The sequence below is a fragment of the Ascidiella aspersa genome, chromosome 2 (assembly GCF_963924565.1).
Source record: "Ascidiella aspersa chromosome 2, kaAscAspe10.2, whole genome shotgun sequence".
Lineage (NCBI taxonomy): Eukaryota > Metazoa > Chordata > Ascidiacea > Phlebobranchia > Ascidiidae > Ascidiella > Ascidiella aspersa.
Window position 1 is genome coordinate 30,305,989 of NC_139448.1, and position 19,780 is coordinate 30,325,768.

General features: G+C 35.2%; 4 protein-coding genes across 4 annotated transcripts; 3 read left to right on the forward strand and 1 right to left on the reverse strand.

Moving 5' to 3' along the window:
- The first annotated feature begins 143 nt into the window (after positions 1–143).
- LOC146164807 (amine sulfotransferase-like) lies at positions 144–8,547 on the forward strand. Its single transcript, XM_083381177.1, has 7 exons — positions 144–4,168; positions 4,583–4,696; positions 5,153–5,262; positions 5,767–5,908; positions 6,356–6,471; positions 7,264–7,426; positions 8,346–8,547. The coding sequence occupies exons 1-7, from the start codon at positions 3,916–3,918 to the stop codon at positions 8,453–8,455; spliced, it is 1,008 nt and encodes a 335-aa protein (XP_083237303.1). The 5' UTR covers positions 144–3,915; the 3' UTR covers positions 8,456–8,547.
- A 4,976-nt stretch (positions 8,548–13,523) lies between these two features.
- On the reverse strand, positions 13,524–15,632 carry LOC146164808 (uncharacterized). Its single transcript, XM_083382703.1, has 5 exons — positions 15,511–15,632; positions 15,242–15,346; positions 15,033–15,138; positions 14,798–14,925; positions 13,524–14,480 (listed from the first exon to the last, which is right to left on the reverse strand). Exons 1-5 carry the CDS (start codon positions 15,628–15,630, stop codon positions 14,331–14,333), a joined length of 609 nt encoding a protein of 202 aa, XP_083238829.1. The 5' UTR covers positions 15,631–15,632; the 3' UTR covers positions 13,524–14,330.
- A 216-nt stretch (positions 15,633–15,848) lies between these two features.
- Positions 15,849–17,729, forward strand: LOC146164809 (queuosine-tRNA galactosyltransferase-like). The gene is made up of 3 exons (XM_083381940.1): positions 15,849–16,248; positions 16,665–16,816; positions 16,905–17,729. Exons 1-3 carry the CDS (start codon positions 16,011–16,013, stop codon positions 17,565–17,567), a joined length of 1,053 nt encoding a protein of 350 aa, XP_083238066.1. The 5' UTR covers positions 15,849–16,010; the 3' UTR covers positions 17,568–17,729.
- Positions 17,636–19,457, forward strand: LOC146164810 (uncharacterized). Its single transcript, XM_083381941.1, has 3 exons — positions 17,636–17,840; positions 17,905–17,986; positions 18,691–19,457. The coding sequence occupies exons 1-3, from the start codon at positions 17,746–17,748 to the stop codon at positions 18,874–18,876; spliced, it is 363 nt and encodes a 120-aa protein (XP_083238067.1). The 5' UTR covers positions 17,636–17,745; the 3' UTR covers positions 18,877–19,457.
- Positions 19,458–19,780: the final 323 nt, after the last annotated feature.

The following is a 19,780-nucleotide window of genomic DNA, read 5'->3' on the forward strand; positions in this document are numbered from 1 at the left end:
ATGGCTAAACATACCGTATAGCCCAATAAGCCGTTAGGTTTTGGCCTAAATCACTATTAAATTATTCTCAGAAAGGTTTGTTGTACGATATCCGTGTAAGATTCCTGGTGCATAATCAAAGTATATTTAATACACGACCCCTGTGGTAGCAGTATTTCTTCAACTTGTGTGATATTAAAACAACACGTGATCGGTACCAAATGATGGCGTACAACGTAAGACAAATTCGTACCGTGTTTAAAAATGAAAATTGCCCACTGGTAAAAGCAACAATAAAATAATTTTTTTAAATGGCGTCACAAAGTTAAAGTTTCGTTATTAAAAAATTAGTTTAAAAAACTTCTATCGCACTCTAGCAAACTCGTATGCAATGCAGCTAAAATGAAAGCGAGATACTCATGGAAGCGAGATCCTCATGTTGTTAGACGTAATAAGATTTATATTCTAATGAGCAGAAAGTGTGCTTTGAAGAGTTCAGACGGCGCAACAGGATATGGTACGCATCGCGATTTCAGATGAATACACCCCCTGAAACGGGAAAGTGTATTCAACTGATTAGAAGTTTGAAAAAATGTTTAATCTTACATATTTACGTATAGTAATTGGCAGAGAAAAATAGAGTTTTGGGGTCATGGCTCAGCGTTGATATTGAATTGGACTATTTTTAAAATAATAAATTGTTAGTATAAGATGGAATCGATGGGATTTCGCGAATATGATAAACAATGCCAACCAGCCCCACTTCTATTAAACAAATGTAATTTTACAGCCATGCTGCGATAACCTATCAAACAGGCTTTGCTATAATAAATTAACAAGTACTTAAGTGCACACTATAGGGCTATAGGCCCATCGAAAAGTTCGAAAACAGGAATTCAACAGCTTTTTTGACGTATACATAAAAAGCAAAATCACACAGAAATGGTGTCACTACTGGCCTAAGCCTTGATATTAGTAGTACTAGAATTACTATCTGCTGTAGACGAGTCCACGAAAAAAAAACGTCTGAAATTTTGGTTCAGAAAAACTAAAATTTATTATTTTTTAATTGGAGTCTTTGTAGTAATTCACCAGAAATAAGATCTTATATGCATTACAAAATATTGACCGCAGAAATTGACTAACAGTTGCTGTTTTTAATCTCGATAACTTGTTGTTTTGTAAACGCACCCTAATTCGCTTACATCAAACTGTATATGAAAAACACAAGTTTCAAATAACCAAAATATTCACATGGGAAAATTAAACATAGGCCTTAATAAGAATTTCTACAGAAATATTGGAAAAGTAAAAGTTACTATATTTGTTTTGTTAAGTTTATTTTTATCGCAATGGGTTTCTTCAACTATAGTTTTCCCATTCTAATGCATCCGACTGTCTTTCGAACTATATAAAATACTCTGGAAAAATAAAAACGCGCTGCTTAGATATTTCAAAATGTCAAGAAAAGTAGACCTTTGTACTTCAAAATCATTTTAACAAAAAGCCATGAACAATATTGTGCTTACCTCTTTGCGAATGCGGGCCCAGTAATAAAAATGACGAGCAACATTAGAACGGCGACTATCATCATAGAAACGTTGAAAGCCAAATCGTTCTGGAATTTTTCCACTGAAGACGGAGCTGTTCCAACGAGAAAGGTCTACAGTTCGACAAACTTGTTTTCGATTTTTGATACAGGTTGATCTTGTACGCCGAAAATCTCAAGCGGTGAGTGCGTATTTGTACCAAGCGTGCAATAAAATCTCATATTCGCGCTGCAATAATTTTCCTCCGAATATAACGTGTATACCAGAAGATTACCAATAACCAATATCAGAAAATGTTAAAAGTAATATCATTTGCTAAAACCCTATTGTTGGATTTCCTCTGTGACGTAACACAGTAATTTAGTAATGGGTCAATTAAAATTGCTTTCAAACATTGTATTGTATAGTTCAGTGCTTTTCAACCCGTGGGAATGTACGCACTTGTGCGGATGAAAAAAATGTACTGCGGATAACAAACGTCGTGTGGATGAATGTGCGGAAGGAAACGATGCAAATTTTTAGTTTTCAGTTTCATGGCTCATGCCTCATTTCAATACTTATGTAGGCCTACTAGGGAAAACAGAGGTCCAATTGTTACCGTGTACAGTAATTTGGTAGAAATGTCATGATATCGCATGTTGATCTGTGACCCCATCGAAATATTTCGCGTTTGCTAAAATAATAACAACAATTTAAGCTGTCAGATATAGGTGTACTGCAGAGTTGGGTCACTTGTAATTTGTAATTGTAATTTGTTAAAATTTGGGCTGAATACCTACTGTAAGTTATGTCATTTGAAACCAGGATTAAAATAGCTTTTTGAATGTATTTACTTAAAAAAAAAATAACAAAATAGATCGGTAGTGGCTTAAGTTTGTCATTGATACTTTGGGTTATAGATACAATACACAAAATAATATGTCAAGCAGGGCAAAACAATTAAGGCATTACGCCTGAATGATTCAAAACAAGAACAGCGCGTGTATTAATGCCAGGGTTGGCGTGTGCAGCGAAGCGCAGGAGTTTAAAGATTTAGCAGCAGACTGTAAACCAGGTCTTGAACTTAGTCGTTGGCTGTCAACTGGTTGCTAGCAACATTTCTGTTTTGCCAATCGAATAGCTGTGACGACTTCCAGGCTCGCAAAATTTAGCTGTAAACTTGGACTGCAATATTTTTGTTGATTGGATATCGGTTTAACTTCGTACAAGGTGCTTTGGAATTCGAAGTTTCTTCAGCAAGAGCCGTTTTGGTTCAAGAAATTATACATTAACTACTGAGACCCTGCGTTTGCTTACATACGAGGACTGCGGCGTTAAGGTTGTTATGTCCCATAGGATTGTTGGCGGCCTTAACATATCATTTTAAAGGCAATATGAAAAATGTAGTACTTTTAGGACCTCGAAAATGTCGTAAAGCAAAGTATTTATGCGCCAAAAGAAAAGCATAAAAACGTGGTTGAATGTAAGCCGCAAATTAGTCTATTGCGGGTAGAGAATATTGGCACAATCAACACAGGTAGAATTATATTTTAAGCAAGTGTGCTTAAAAGCTAGGCAAATCAATATCCAAAGGTTGCTATTTTTTGTAGCATTTGTAGCGAACAAGCGTCTGTATTTGTTATTTACAGTACTGTGTTTGTTGTGCGTGTGCTAAAAGTATGCTAAAGTCTTTCTGGCGCATTTCCTGTTCCCTGCATCCTGCTCGTTAACTGGCTAGTTTTAATCCCCAACACATTCCCTTTTACTGCAACGTTAGTTGTATCCGAATTCTACAAAACGACACTCAACAATGCACGCCTTACTGGCAACACGTGTTTTTACTGCGCTGTAAGCTCTTTTATTGAAATCGAAATATGCTAAATTATGTGAATATAGAATAAATCTGTAAGCGACCTGACAGTATGCTCTTTAAATTACAATGGCAGTTTGTTTTAGTTTCGATTTAATGGAGTCAGATAGCACGGTGGTCATGTCTCACCTGTTGAAATATACATATTACCAGAAATAATAAAAATAGTAAGTCTCTAATAAAGGATAAGTCAATCTTAGCTGTCAATGTACTTGTAGGATTGCGAGGGCAGCATGAACATAAAACATGTATTTAGGTTTAGAAGTGCACCGGCTATCAAGCAATACGTAGCTGCATGGTTCAGATTTTTTTTAACCGTGGCGAGTCCCCTTTGCTTCATGGCATATTAAATGACGCTATCTACTTTTTGATAAAAGAATAATGAACAACTCACAGCATAGTATTGTAGCGGATTGGACTTTGGAACTCTGGGACCCCGTCAACTCTGGCCGCCGTTCGAAACGTTTATTACTATTTTTAGGATTCGCTGAGCTAAATTTTCAAAGCCTACTTTAGAGTTAAAGCTTTTCGGGCAAAATGCAGAACAAGGACGAACTAATACAGCTTATCAAGCCGCTTTTGAAGGCTGTTAATTTGGTTGCGCCAGAACACCGAACAAAACAGTCGGAATACGTCGATTTCTTGGTCGGACCGGCCAGCGAAGGTGAAGCTAAACTGCACAAAGACTACTATTTCCATCCCGGGTTTGAACCTGAGAGCGCCGAATACGCCTTTGACAAGCTCGAAGTAAAATCCGGTGACGTTCTGATTTCCAATTATCCCAAAACAGGTTAGCTTTTGTTTTCATTTCTTTTTTGCGTGGCAGCGATGAACAACAGTTGCCAATAGCACTTCTTTTTGATGGCAATACTAATTTTTATAATTTATTGTAGTCTAAAAAAACACCTACACCGATTAAAATTTGAGAGAAAAAGGTTGCCCATCTGTTCGAACGTAAAAACACCCATTATGCCTCAAGGTTTTCTATTTAGCAAGAATTATACAAAAAAATAGTTTTTAAACAGTAGGCGTCGCCTAAAAGCGTCTCAAGTGCTTAATCATTCAGCCGAACAATTAAAGTAACCTGTCCTGCAACGGTATAAACTCCTGCAAGGCTATAAACATAATCCTGCAACGCTAAAAACATTACATGCTGTGTACACAAACTGGTTTGCTTTACCGTTATGATACACATTTCTACTAGGAATGACATGGGTAAGTTCAATCATCAAACACATTTTCGGACGCAACGACCCGCAACTGCTACAAAAATACTTGGACGTATCCTACTTCTTTCTCTACCTTGGGTATGGACCAGGTAAGTGGTACACTGATAAATTGATAATAAGCGATTTTTCATAACAGGCACTGTATATTACTGCATTATAATAAACAGGTCACAAAACCTCTTCAAAAGTTAGAATATTAAACACTGATGTGTACGATGTGGCGTGGGCTTAAGTTAAGTGGGACTTAAGTCGGTTCCTTCGGAAATTACATTTCTATACTTTCGTGTAAAAAATACTAATTACAAACAATCATCGCTAAAAATGACTACTTACTAACATCGTATTTACCACAAAAATAAATGACGTTTGTTGCAACGTTTTAATTTTGGCTGTATAGGTGTACGGTTTCATTTTTTTGTAAAATTGAAATATATATAGGCCTACAGGTGTATATTCTAAGTGGAATTACTGGATTTCACAATTAAAAAACATATGTACAAATATCCAGGAACGTTTCTTTCAGTGGAAGTTGTTTTACTTTTAAGTATCCAAGTACGAAGTCATGGAGAACTTGCCGTTTAAGCGCAGGCTGTTTGGTACACATCTGCCTGCGCCGTTGGTGAATATGAAAAAGTACACGAAAAAAGGAGTAAAGGTCCGTGCACGACACATTACAATATTTTAAGTTGGCGAACAAGCGAAATAGGAAAAAACAGAAAGTCTATTCTATTATCGTGTAATGTGCATCAATTATCTTTTAATGTCAATTTATCTTTATCTCTTATGAAGCGTAAAGACAAAACAAAAACGTTATTTTTTTACTGTAAACCATAATAATCACAAAATAATACATTTGACATGCATTTAAGCAATGACGCACTTTTCCAAGATGGTATTTATATATTCCTCAAATACTTTATGATAATTCAACTTTATGATTTGACTTAATGGCAAATGATTAATAAAGGTGTTTAGTTACACGTAATAGTAAAGGAAATGGTTTGAGGCATATCTTGACTTTGCCCTTGCCTTGCATACAACGCACTTTAATTGGGATTTGTGATGTCCTGGAAACTAAATACATAAATTACGTAATCGACTTGTATTAAAAGAAAGGCAGTATAATTTACTGCACGATAAATATTGCTTGAACGCCAAGGTAATCTACATAATTCGAAACCCGAAAGACCAAGCCGTGTCTTGGTACAACTTCATGATGTCCGATCCACTCGCCAAAAGTAAAAACTGGAAAAATCTACTTCCACAAGACGAAAGAAAGTTCTACGATCTTTATTTAACAGGTGGCTCAATAAGAAAACACAGTTTTTACGTTCATTCCCGTAGAATCGAGGTGGGCAATTATTTTTTAAAGAGGGCGGAATAAGAACCAAAAAAAATATTTTGTATAGGCTACAGACGGTTTAAAAGTGGGATCTGAAATGTGTATAGCATATTGTGGGCAAAAAAAACAACTGTAAATATCTTAGTTTTGACAATCTAATTGACTTTGAACAAATGCCTTTGTTTTCACACGACTGGAAACAGTTAAACGTTAACACCAAGTAGTGTCATAAAAAGATAACCTTAACCAATGTTTTCGGCGAACTATAGTATCAGTAAATTGGCCTTTTTTACTAGGCATTTTGGTGAAGTAAGAGTAGCAACGTATTTAGCCAACTAGACATGGATGCCATCGGGTTTAGCGAGACAAAACTGCCTTTCAATTTGTTCTGTCTGGGATTTTTTAGGAAAGCAACTTGTCCTAGCGAAAAAGGACGAATGCTACTTGGAGAGTATCCGCGAATGGTATGAACACAAAAACAACGAAAACGTTTTGTTCCTAATTTTTGAGGAGCTGAAAAAGGTTCGTTAAATACTTTAGTTTCAGCTACCTGATCTGTACTATTGAGGTTCTTTAAGCAGGGGCCTTTAAAAGTTTTTTCGTCTGCGACTCATTTTAGTTTATTGAAAGCTTTTCCCCTTTTATAGTGTAAAACTAAAATATTGTTCGTTGTCTGCTTCGGCGCGTATTCGTTTGTGCAACTCGGGAAGGAAATGCGTTTTTCGCAAGTTCGGCATTTGTATTTTGAAAGTTAAAGAAGTGAACAAATTATTTAGATGTAATACGTTTGAAATTGGTGTTGGACTATTAAAATCCATTTACCCTTCCCGGTTTTTATAAGTGTTGTTAAACACTGTCATATGTGTTTTTATGACATAAGTCAATGACTTGACTAAAGTGCATTTAATTCACGATTTTCACATGACTTGACTTGAGTTAAGTTTTTTGGACTTTGGTTAAAATTAAGTGTTTTTAATAAAAATGTTACTTTAAAATGGAGCTATTTATCTCAATTTTTAACCATAAAACATTTTGCTCGCTCTATGTTACGTTTTTGTTATTGTTGAATTGAGATAATGCTGGTTATCGGAAGAGGTTACCAATTTTGTTGCTTTATCGTTTTATTTTATTTTCACTGACTTTAATTAAAGTTTACTTTCTCTAATAAACACTTTACTTTACTTAAGCAACTAATCACTTAGACTTGACTGTTTTTTTTTTCACAAAAGACTTGACTGCATAATAGTAATTTTTCTTGACTGGGATTATTTCAATTGACTTGTTTACAACACAATGGTCATGCATCTCTTTAAGGATCCGCGTGGCGAAATCCGTAAGCTGGCCAGGTTTATCGGTGAGGATCTCAGCGAAAAACAGTTGGACTGGGTCGTCGAGAAGACCTCCTTCAGCGCCATGAAGAAGAAGTCGGAGGACTTGGGTACAGAGAAGAAAGGTCTATTAAAGTTTTACGGAAAAGGTAGGCCAGTCCTGTTGCCTTTTGCATTTGGCATTTCTTGCACATAGCATTCGCAACATAGTTTAAAAATTTGCAAGCACATATTCAAATATTATCGTTAGCTCTAAATCCAACTTGCATTTTTTTGACGTTACAAGTTGTTTTCCACATAATTTTTTAATTAAAAACAAGTTAACTCGTTTTAAAATGAACTTGAAACTTGTTTAAAATTCGGTCAAATAATATAAAGTAGTGCAGGAGAAAACATTGTCCCGCTATAGCCAGCTTGTAGGAGAATCTGTTGTGGGGCACGAGATTAGTTTAGTTGAAGTTTCTGACTCTCGCTTTAAGGTTGCTTGAAGGTTGCGTGCGTATAACTCGTTAGCCAACAACAATACCTCTGGTGATTATTAATTGTATTATCTGATAAATGAACAACCAGTTAAACTATAGAAGGCGGACAAGTTAGCATATAGGAGATGCTACTTGCAATATCAAAGTTGCGAACAGCAAGACGATAACTGAGAAGAAGCCCTTTTTTACAAGCGGAATGCGGTCTTAAGTACACAAATCCCTGAGCTGACAGCACAGAGATAATGCAAGCCAGTAACTACTTTGCACTTTGGAGCGAGTAGGCAATAAATCTGTGGCATAAGCAAATACATCACAAAAGTTACTGTAAACACAATCTCTTAGTCGGTAAATTATAGTCATGCGCTCTACACCGTATCTTTTCCAGTTCTTAAAAAATCCCTATTAATTGGATAGTGCGTAGGCTAATTTGTCTAGTAAATTGGTTAAAGGACCAAGGTCCGTCAGTTGATTGTCCATAACCGGAGTATACTGCTACAAGGCTAAAGTTTAATTTACATAAATGGATATTTAGTCTATTTTTTAAATAGTGGTAACGTATAGCGATTAAAGTTTCACAACATTTCAGGCCAAGTTGGGGCTTGGAGAAACCACTTGACCGTGGCGGAATCAGATCTCATCGACCAAAAAGTAAAACGAGTACTTGGCGATACCGACATCAAGTTTATGTACGGGTGACAGATCAACTTTTTAAATGAATTTTACTGTGTTGTGCTTGCTTTTAACGATTTTAATATTGTTTGCTCCAATTTTGCGTTTTATTGCAAAACAAATCGCGGTGTCATACTCAGAAGTTATATTTTTAATGTACAATGGACTGTTGCCAATAAAGAACAAACTCTCGTCGTGTTTAATCTTTGCAAAAATTCCAATGAATGTTAAGGAAAAAAGTTATCTGAGGAGTTACATTTAATTAAATGAATGCTTTAGTTTACGAGTAGCTCAAGTAGGCTATATGAGATGGCCACACTTCCGAAAGCTCTGTGACCGTAATCCAGCTATACTGTTTTCCGTGACCTAATTTAAGCTTTGGGAACTTTTCTAGGACACTTTTGCTTTTTGGTGTAAATTGCCTGTAAGGTTGTATATTCCATTTTCCAAATAAATCAAAATGTGATACCAATTTTAGAGATTTCGTCAGTTTCGAAACTCGTACAATTGGTTAGCTTTCGGTAGAGGTAGGATATGAATTAATTCCTCATTTTACGCTAATGTTTTTCCTCATTAAAATATAGAGACATTCCACTCTTATGCAGGGCTTACATTACAATATTAAAAAATAGTAAACTTGCCGAAACGAGTGGTTCTCAATCATGGGCGGTGGCTTTTTTTAAAAGGACTCTAAACACATCTCTATACTTGCAACGTTTAGGTAAAATGGGCTTAAAAACGTCGTAAGGAAAGTCTATTAAAGACGTAATGTAAACCACAAATTTAAATTCAATTTAATAACAATTAAGAAATTTATATTCTCGTAACGCTTGTCTACCAAGTTAGCAGGAATCAGTCATATCTAAAACTTTTCAATTTCACGTTTATTTGATTTACGTCGCCTAAGAGCTTTTTATGATTAATACACTAAATTAGAGAAATTAGGTTTTATTTCATAATAGCTTCCAATATAAGCATTAAGATTTTCTTTTATGATTATACGAAAAATAATTTAAAAAAAGTTGTGGTAAAGGATGGATAGCTTTTTCAAAGTTTGATTGTGCCCACAGGTTGCTGAAAATATTGCTTAAAGCTATAATTGAACAGCAAATCTTGCGCTTCGTGGAATGTAGTTTGATTTGCGGGAAAAACAACGGAAAAAGAAAAAGGAGATTTTACACAAACCACGAGTAAAACAATTGCCAGTTGAAGGTGTGTTAGTCAAGAATTAGTAAAGCAGAAAACGTAAAGATATACTACAAAATAAAGTTAGCTTCCCAGTATAGTGGTACAAAAAGATTAGATTCTGCAGACCATCTTCTTCGATATTATATAAAACTGTTTGTAGAAGTTAGATTAGCGCATTGGGGGGCCCATTCAATAGTCTATATTTTTGCAATTTTCTATTTATGAATTTTTACGTGTGTGGAATATGTGGGCAACTGTCCTAAATGTGTCACACTTTTTTCAAGATACAACGCTGGGTGGCCGAAGGACAAAGAACAAGACGGAAATTGTAGCAAGATCGAGATGCTAGGTAAAACTGTTACAATGACGATTTATAAGCAAGCAGTCAGAAAAAATGAAAACGCATACCTTAACGTAGCGGATAGGATTTTTTTCGTATAGTTTTTTGAAGCTAATATTTTTGCTATTACAAATATAAAGCTAGATACATTATTGTTTCAAATAAATGTTTTTGAATAAAAATCTTTTGTATGTGATCCTTTGGATAACGTTGGTTTGATTTTTTCTCATTCAGAATTCAAGATTCACTCCGCAGGAAAGCTTTCCTTGGACGAATTTCGCCTATTGGTGGAAGGTTACTACTGGGGAGGTAATTTTTAAATTTTTGTCGAAATTTGGAATTTGTTGCCGAAACGTCATTAATCTCGCCGAATTTAAAACACGTTAGATTGTCATTTTAAATTTTAATTGAAACAATTTATTTTATTATAAAAATAACCCCAAACATATTGTTTGCTGGTCGACGATGCTGTATTTTTGATACTGTATGAAAGAGTTTTGAAGAATTTTATCATTTGTATTTTTAGCAAACTTGACCCCGCCTAGCAAGCAACTCTGAAGTCGTCAAGACTACAGTCACAACTTCGCCGTCACATCAAACCAAGTGATGTAAAATATTTAAATGGCTGTAGCGTTAACTTTGGTTGTCGAATTTCAACAAATATTTCTAAATGCCTTTTTTCAAGCGCTTGCTGTTAAACATACCTTTTCTATTCGGTCAGCACGCTTGCTGTTTTTTGGGAATATTTTTGCTGCACATAGTAAGCTGTACATTATAGTTAAAACCGCGTTTACATGACGTATTAGAAACCGTACAAAGCGGCGATAAGTGTTGTAGCGGTTTATATTGGCTACCCTTAAAATGAGTGGCTTTTTGCGCCTTACCGAAGGCACATGACGTAATGTGCCTGCGCGACGCTTAAAATTCGCTGGTTTGGCGGTCATGACGATGCATTTCGCAGCGATTTAAGTTAGTCTGCGTAGTTTGTAGCAGCTATAGGCTAGTTAGTTTGAGGCAACTTTATATGAAAGGTTCAGAGTTGAAGCCACGTACGTTTTAAGCGTTAAAAGTTTCGTGCGGATTCGTTGCGGGCTTTCAACGATGATTCCATTTGTCTGTTAAGTAAAATTTCAAGTTTTTATTTGATTTTTAAATATATTCGACAATCGAAGTTCACTAAAGTTTCCTCTAAATCTGTCAAGCTAACTATTCAACTTTTTTTTAATTTTAAACCGATAGTTTTAAATATAATAAATTTTGGGCGAAACTGAGCTACAGCCATTATATTTTCTTTTATCTTATAGTTAACCATATTTTTCGTTTCAGAACTATCCGATAGCCATAAAAGCGAATTGTAGTGCAAAACAAATTAGTAAATCTAAAAAAAATCGTCTCGCCTAATAATTTTCGAAATCCAATAAATAAATTATGCTTTAAAGCCTATAGTGATTTTGCCTTTTAAAATCAATTCGAAATTATTGCCCTATCCCATTAGACAAGTTCAAATAATTGATTTATTGTAATATAAATTTGGCGCTAAATCCCTATAAGGCTGAATTATTGTGTCCTTTTTAGGTCAGAAAGCAACTAAATCTGTAGTTACTATTGAGCTACTCAGATAACGGTTATGCAAGTTTATATATAGCCTACAATTTTTGCAATTAGGACACAAGAACAAAATTAATGGTAGTAAAAGTCAGAAATTTAATTTCAAGAATTTAGTCAAGAAAAGTAGTGCAGTCATGACACTTGTATAACAATGGAAGGCAAAAAAGATTTCCAATTCAAGAAGATACCAAGTTGCCCTTGTAAGTTATAAAGTGAGTGATACTACTATTTTAGTGCACGCCCTTAGTGCAAAACTTATTCATGCTTTGTTTTTACTCACAGATCGACGATCAGCAGCTCCATTCCTTCACGTTACTGATGCGCAATCACAAGACCATCACAATTTCATCGGCGAAAGCCCAACCCGGTAGAATGCTAGAGTCCACAATATTTGAGAAATTGCTTATTTAATAATACGCAAATCCTATTTAGTCAAATTATTTTTGTCGTACAAAATATAAAATGTTACCTTGCTAAAACCATAACGCGAGACTAAATTCTTCGGCTGCTCCAAGTTTATTTACTTTGTTGTTTCTGTTTAAAGGTGCCGTCGATCAATTTCTATGCATGGAATGGATTCAACTACATGAGAGGGGTGATAAGCCGGTTGTCACCATTTCCAACAGGTGACTATGTTTAATTATATTTTCTGTGACTTTCTAAAATACAGGTATGTCTCGTTATGCAAGGTGAGTATATATCGTGGTTCTAGTTTCTAATCGTATACCGCACGTTTGGACATTGGGTGGGACATTCAAGGCACACACTGGTCAAGCTGTGTGTCAGAAATTAGTTAGTTTTCACATTTAGTCAGTCGGGTGCATGTTTCAGGCGAATGAAGAATAAAAACTATGATTTAACCATTTTTTCCTACAGGTACTTCACGATTGTTTTTGTTCAGGTTTAACTTTCCTCTTTTGCAGACATTTAGGACTAATTTAACGCACACACATTGTGCATATAGGCTTTGTTTAATATTACTGTTGATCCTATTTTAAAAGAGAAGCGGATTTGAAGTGATCAAGCGGTAAGTTGTGCGCTACGAAACTATAAAAAGATAATGTTTTTTTTATTTGTTTTGCAGAAGAATTTAGCTGTCTCTTCACTCCTATGACGCGTCTCGATTGATACCTATCTACTGTGTGTATAGCCTATAAATAAAATAACTCAATATACCGGCATTGTTGTTTTTGTCGTTTTCTTGTAAGCTTAAATAGTCACAGAGCCGTATTAAGTGTAGTAGGCTTACAGCTGTCTGAAGTCTTGTATTTTATTTTTTGCATTTGACATACTTCTACCCGGTTCAACTCGTAATATTTTTACACTTCATCGCACTCCTGTCTGGAAGACCTTAAATGCATCACTGGACATTCTCCTGGTTGGTTAAATATAACCAGAGTCCGACTCCGGCCAACTGTGCAATCCTTTACTTCACCCATTTATGTCTCTAAAACAAGGTGGATATTTAGCAATCCACTCATATACGGGTGTCCTAGAATTCATCCACCATAACCTTAGTTTCGTAATTTCATACTGCATATACTTCCGTCTGATTCTTGAGCCAAGTGGTAATCCACGAACTGCCATGATTAATGATTTCCAAAGTTATTTCTGACAGAAGGTTGGTTTCAAAATGCGTTACACTATTGTTACTCTGAAAACCCGAGCCTCCGTCATAGAATGTTTATGTGAAATGGGATAACATTATAAAGAGAATAGTTGGGAAGTTGCACACGTTGCCGATAAGACGGCCAATAAGATATATGAGGGAAGAATGCACAGCTCATCTCTGGTTAAGTTAGACCACATATAGGGTGGTTTAAAAGTCATTTTGGAAAAACGAGGTTAGTAATTGCCACCTTAAAAATGATTGTACCATATTTTAGTAGGCTAAATATTTTTTTCAGATTGAAGTGGCAGTATAGCTGTATTTTGCCTGTATATTTTGTGTATGTTAAACCAAAAAACACCAAGTTATGGCAGAAAAGGGGAGACGAAATAAAAGGTAAATTATCAACTGTCCAACAATACTGCTGGTAGAGCTTGCGTTATACATAATATACAATTTATAAGCTACCTTCTACAGTGCATTTTTTATCTATTCGCAAAACAGTTATGTTCTACAGATATAGGTAAATGTAAACTTGTTAAATTGTTGTGCAAACGCATCAAATCTATCACAGTGTGTTCAATTGCACCATTAAATACACAAAGCAAGTTAAATTATCAATAACAAAAGTCGTTTAAAAATCGCCGCTAAAACTTTGACATATTCGAGGAAGAAAAATGATTCCGACCTTAATGCACAAGACATCGGCTTTTCACTGCCCCATTTCGAAAAACGCAGGATCGCACAAGCAGGGAAATTTAGAAATTTGCTATAAAAGATTCCTTATTGTAAAGAGTTGCGGGGCTTGTTGATCTATTCATGTATCCAAAGTTATAGCAGCACAGTGATTTTACCAACGTCGCAACTCGAAAGAAGTTCACTGGAGCATTACGATGCGTTTGCCGAAATGTTTCGTTTTACGAAATCGGCATAAAGCGCGAGGCTTAAATTAATTGCACTCAAGTTAATGGAACTGCTGTAAAAAAGTATTGGGCATCACCACTGGCAACACGGCTATATTGACGGTGCTTTCGTCTCAATGACCCCAACAATCAATTAAAATGCACTATATGCTTTGTGTACAAGGTATCTGTTTTGCACGACTTGCTCGTCTGGTGTTGTTATACAAGCTTTCTTGTATGAAATCTTGAATAGATCTAATCGTCTGACTCAGTGGCATTGGCAGTTTGCAAATCTTTAGGAATAACTACAAAATCGAGCATAGATTGGAATTCATCAATAGGAATGCGTTGAGCAAATTCAATGAAGTGTTCCTCGTCAACATAACCTTGGTGGGCAACATCTGCCTGTTGTACATCCAGTTTTGTACGGAAATATAAAATAAATGTGGGGGGGCTAGCATAATACACAAGATTTTTAAATTTTATGTTAAACCATCTTATATTATTTATGTCAGTGAAACTACAGGCACTACTTGTTTAGTTTAGAACCATATTATTTTTTCATTATTCTAAGATCTAAGGTATTACTTAAATGCATTTCTTTAATTTATCAGTAGGGGTTTTAATAGTTGTGTTAATAGAACTCCTGTATTTAAAAAGCTGCATTTTCTAATTTAAGATAACAAGTTAAAAAAAAAGGATAACAACACTAACATCATTACCTGAACAACAAAATTTTTAGCAAGTTGATTTTGCTCATTTACAGTTTTGTCTGGATAAACATTCTTCAAGATTGAGAACAATAGATTGCTTGTCAAAGGTTGACCATTGTTCAGAACGCCAAAAACGACTAAAAACATGGAGGCTGCTTTAGATTAGCATTTGTATCTAACATTAATGTTTAACACAATGGTAGTCCACAAGTAAATTGTATACATATATAAATGAACCACAAACCCTTTAATTTTGTTAAAAGATCAATGTTCTGAAACCAGTCGATAACATTGCAGTAAGTTTGAAAGGAGAGCTGCATTTTTCTGTCCCATGGCAACTGTCGAAGAAGCTATCACAATTTATGGAAAACAGTTTTAGTTGGTTATATTAAACTGCTTTAACCTGTTTAAATTTATAAAAATTGAAGAATAGAACTACATTTTTAAATATACTTTTTGAATAAACTTGTCTTCTGACTTCCAAATAGAACTCTCTTTGGTTAAAATGCCACTAGGGTTTGGTCCAAGCATGGCAAATCTTCGCCAACATCGCAAAACCTGAAATGTGAACAATATATTCTATAATTAGAAAAGTTTATAGAAACCTTTTGTATTGCATTGTGGATACATATTACCATTGCAGTCTGACTTACTGCAATTACTAAATTGCACACAAAAATTGGAAAAAAAAAAAAGTCTTATCGTTTTTGAACAATTCTTACCTCAGCAAAAGTCATTCCACAACTCTCGGCATGTGTGTACAGCCACTGCGGACTAGTTGGCTTCAGATGTCTTATTTGTTCTTCTTTTTCTACGACAAACTTGCTGTTGTACGACCCCATTATGTTTCTAGGTTACAGCCAAATATAACTAAACTTTAGTTCCCCCGCCATATTTTAGTATCAAAACAAATCGTGCGCAGTCATGCGCATCGTTGTCCAAAAGTTTATTTGTTCAAAAACTTCACATTTAAGAAAAAAGATATCGTTCAATAAAATAAAATTATATTTTTTTAAAATAAAAAATTGTGGTTTAAAAAGCGTGATTGTCTTTAATTCACAAGAATGTTCGGAAGAAGCGCCCGCCTGTATTAAATGCTTGGGAATTTTCCGTACTATTATCTCTTCACATGTGTAAAATGGTAAAATAAGAATGTAAACAAATTCTTTTTCTGGTAATTAAGTGAGTAACATGCCTCGCGTTTAACGTAATTCTAATTAGAATGTCTAAATCAACACCATATGTTTCCATTATTTTGCCCGTTTACAATGCGGAGAAATGGCTTGACGAATGTTTAACATCTGTTTTGCACCAAACATTTAACGGTCCCATGGAGTTGTGTATTTATAATGACAGTAGCACCGATGGATCTTTCACAGTGATTTCTAACTACAGAAAGGAACTGCACGACAGGAACATTACACTTGTCATAACTGAAAATACAACTGGTTCACCAAAAGGTTTGTTAGATTGCCCAAAACTGTTTTTTTATTTTTATTAGGCGTTAAATCTGATAACTAGTTTAGTGAAGTACCATTTTGCATTCTGTAGAAGTTGCACATAAATTTTGTGTGAACAGTGCACACCTAAATTGCTGCCACAAAATGCAGACTGGCTTCAGGGTGAATGACACCAAATGCTTGTAGTACAATGTATGAAACAAAGGAAAGAAAAAACATGAGCAACAACACGATAGACACAATTTGCAATAAATTACAGAACATTTTCAAAGGAGCGTTTTTTATTATTATTATTATGCTTGTTCGCAACAGTTATGTAATTCTGTTATGTTTGTATTTTTTGCATGTTAATAAAAACTGAAGCTAATTGTATTTGTGAATTCTACAAGCATGGCATTAAAATCCATTCTTACCAGGTTGTGGATATGTTAAGAATCAGGCGATAAAGTCAAGCCATGGAGAGTATCTTTGCTTCCTGGATGCCGATGACGCCATGGATAAACAAAGGATCCTGCAACAATTTCAGAGAGCCGCTAAACTTCCGAAACAAACCATTGTTGGTTGCAAGGTTAAACAACAAGCTTAGTTGCAAGACAAATTTTACTTTTTCATTTTGAATCCAAAAAACTTGAATTTATTTTTCAATATGTATTTAGGTGACAAGAAATCCAGAAAATTCCACAGTGCGCTACACAAAATGGATCAACAGCCTCACTCAAGAACAACTACCTTTGCAAATCTACACTTCCAATGGCCCCTCTGTGGTGATGCCGACTTGGTTTTGTCACAGAAGTGTGTTTGATATGGTCGGTGGGTTTAACGAAGGTGGCCATGGAGTGCCAGAGGACTACATATTTTTCTTAAAGTTTGTGGAGCTAGGCGGAAACCTGTGCAGAGTGGATGAGCACCTTCTTATGTACAGGCATCATCCTGAAGCCACAACCTTTGCCATTAAGGAAGAATGCATTTGGGATTTGCGACTTGAAGCCTTTCAAGCCAGAGTCTTGTCTAAATGGAATGCTTTCACTATTTGGAATGCTGGTAAACAAGGGCGGAGACTTTACAGAGACCTTTCGCAGGAAAACAAAGAAAAAGTCAAGTGCTTTTGTGATGTTGATGTTAAGAAGATAAAACAAGGGGTGTATATTTATGAGCTGTCTCCTGAAAGAGTGAAACCGAGAATCCCAATTGTTCATTTTTCTGATGCCCCCAAGCCTTTTGTTATCTGTGTGAAAATGGATTTGACTGGTGGCTGTTTTGAAGAGAATTTAGCATCTTTAAACCTGGCAGAAGGAAAAGATTACTTCTTTTTTTCTTAGCACATCTATTAATTTTTAATTAAAAATTTCATGCCAACAATTTATTTTTTATTGATTGCAATTTTATCTAGGATATGCACTTGTCTTTTTTAGACTCTACCTATTTGATGCTAACGTCTTGAAATAGCATATACATTTTTAATTAAAAATCCCTGAACAAAGATTATAGCTGATATACATGTCAATCATTGAAGTTGATCATTCAGTGGAACAATGGTTGAGGTCAAACAACAAGCATAAACCAGGAGAGCACTGCAAACTTTACTTCAGCTTGTAAGTATTTAGACAAGGGCCTTTTCAAAGTGGAATGAATCTAAAGTGTTTCTGTTATTCATAGAAAAGGTGCAGGAAAAAGCAAATTTGACAGAGATGTAGTAGAAAGGACAATCTACACCTCACTGCTTTCTTTACACGGCCAAGTAAGTAAAAAGTATCTGTTAGGTAAAAATATTGTTTCAAGTCTTTAAAATTCTCCCAATTTTTTTTAGGAAAGTGATGTATTTAAGCCCAAAAGAAAAACTTGTTACCGACCGTTCAAAACTTTATTTTTGAAACAAGTTATGTATTCTGTATTTTAAGGTCCAGGGGTGTTTTGAAGCTGTCAAAAAAGCGTTCATAGTTACTCCCATCCATGGGTATTATACCAGTGGTTTCCAAACCAAGAACTGATACTTGATGCCTTAAGCATTATGAGAAGGTTTAGAGACCCGTACAACATATTTTAAATTTCTTGACAACAAAGTTATAATATATAAGCTATTGCTGCCAGGCATAATATCAAGTTTGTACAGCTCTTCTGGCAGAGCTCTACAAACTTGAACAAAGTTATAAATTGGCTTTCTGATTGAACTTTATTTATATTTAGTCATTTGACAGGTTTGAGGCAGTAATTAAGCCTAAATAAAGTTTTCTTTTCATATTTATATATACATTTATATATATTATATATATATGTATTAAATGATGGGCGGTTCCTACGTTTTCTTGGTGTAAATAAAAAGGTCCGCCTGGTGAAATAATTTAGAAAACTCTTTCAAAAAAAAAAATAACCGTGTCTATTGCAGGTTATGCAAATGATAGAGCTAGTAATGCTAAATGAATATTATTTACGTTCGAATTTCAGGTCGGAGTCGGTCACGATCCGCTTCTGACCGGTTACGACCGGGAGAGCGGATCCGGTTCGGTCACGGTCCAGTACGCCGGGGTACATAAGCTCTGGGGAGCCCTTACGCTACAGGGCGAGGTGGAGGCGGAGAAGTGCGCTTTTGTGGTCACACGTATCGAACGAGTGCTGGATTCCGGTGGTTGATAAAAGTTTTTTTTGTCTTTGCTCGTTCGGAACCGTTACCGAAGTTAAGATGTTTCCGTGCGACCGAAATACTATTAGACATTTACGACAAAGGACTTTTACTGTTGTTGATGATGACAAATCCGCTTCAAGTTTATTTTTGTACTTTATTTTTCCTTCGAACCTACTGTTTTGTTTGTTATAAAGAAGGACTAAACGGCATAAGGGCTACATTTTAACGGGAATGTAGAGGGTTTTTTAATATTCTAAGACTCCAATGTTTTTTTTCATGTTTGATGGTTTTTGCGAGCTTTGAAAAAGTTCGTATGTCTTTTTAAAAACAATGGACGCATTAACTACTTTTGAGCAATATGTATCAAGCTATAGTAGGTTGTGTGGTAAATTTACTAAATTACATACAGCCAAATGTATCAAATATACGTAAAAACGCGATTTTTAAAACAATGGTATTATTGGGGGTTGTTGTAGAAGTTGAGGATATTAAGTTACAAGTGCGAGTGGAGTGCGCATAAGCTTATGAGATATTGCCTGTAACTGTAACCAAATAAGTAAAACCCCATTATCTTAAATGAAAAAATATCAGAAACAAAATAAAACAAAAATCCGTTAATGACACACGCTTTACGAGTGTTCTGAAAAGCGATCCTAACAAGACAAGTGTGTTGCACTTTTAGCTTAAACGGTTTTTAGGTTTCTTTGTCTTATTCAAAGTTTTTTTAAAGCCTTTGGCAAGTACATAAAAAATTGCGAAACAAATCTTATTTTCCTCGTAAAATAATTGCCCTCAAAAAAGTTGAATGTAGCCTATTTTGTGTAAAAAGTTAAACGTACCAGGAGCATAATTATTGGCATAGGAATTTAACAAAGTGTAATATAAACGTACAACATGGGGCTAAAAAGCATT

Excerpts from the sequence above, each read along its gene's own strand:
- LOC146164807 (XM_083381177.1), top strand. The coding sequence starts at position 3,916 with ATGCAGAACAAGGACGAACTAATACAGCTTATCAAGCCGCTTTTGAAG. Across the intron at positions 5,263-5,766 it reads ACACGAAAAAAGGAGTAAAG|GTAATCTACATAATTCGAAA; the intron begins GTCCGTGCACGA and ends TTGAACGCCAAG. Across the intron at positions 6,472-7,263 it reads TTTTTGAGGAGCTGAAAAAG|GATCCGCGTGGCGAAATCCG; the intron begins GTTCGTTAAATA and ends CATCTCTTTAAG.
- LOC146164808 (XM_083382703.1), bottom strand. The coding sequence starts at position 15,630 with ATGGGGTCGTACAACAGCAAGTTTGTCGTAGAAAAAGAAGAACAAATA. Across the intron at positions 14,926-15,032 it reads TCTTTTAACAAAATTAAAGG|TCGTTTTTGGCGTTCTGAAC; the intron begins GTTTGTGGTTCA and ends CCATGTTTTTAG. Across the intron at positions 14,481-14,797 it reads CTAAAAATTTTGTTGTTCAG|GCAGATGTTGCCCACCAAGG; the intron begins GTAATGATGTTA and ends GATGTACAACAG.
- LOC146164809 (XM_083381940.1), top strand. The coding sequence starts at position 16,011 with ATGTCTAAATCAACACCATATGTTTCCATTATTTTGCCCGTTTACAAT. Across the intron at positions 16,249-16,664 it reads TACAACTGGTTCACCAAAAG|GTTGTGGATATGTTAAGAAT; the intron begins GTTTGTTAGATT and ends CATTCTTACCAG. Across the intron at positions 16,817-16,904 it reads AAACCATTGTTGGTTGCAAG|GTGACAAGAAATCCAGAAAA; the intron begins GTTAAACAACAA and ends ATATGTATTTAG.
- LOC146164810 (XM_083381941.1), top strand. The coding sequence starts at position 17,746 with ATGTCAATCATTGAAGTTGATCATTCAGTGGAACAATGGTTGAGGTCA. Across the intron at positions 17,841-17,904 it reads TGCAAACTTTACTTCAGCTT|AAAAGGTGCAGGAAAAAGCA; the intron begins GTAAGTATTTAG and ends TGTTATTCATAG. Across the intron at positions 17,987-18,690 it reads TGCTTTCTTTACACGGCCAA|GTCGGAGTCGGTCACGATCC; the intron begins GTAAGTAAAAAG and ends TTCGAATTTCAG.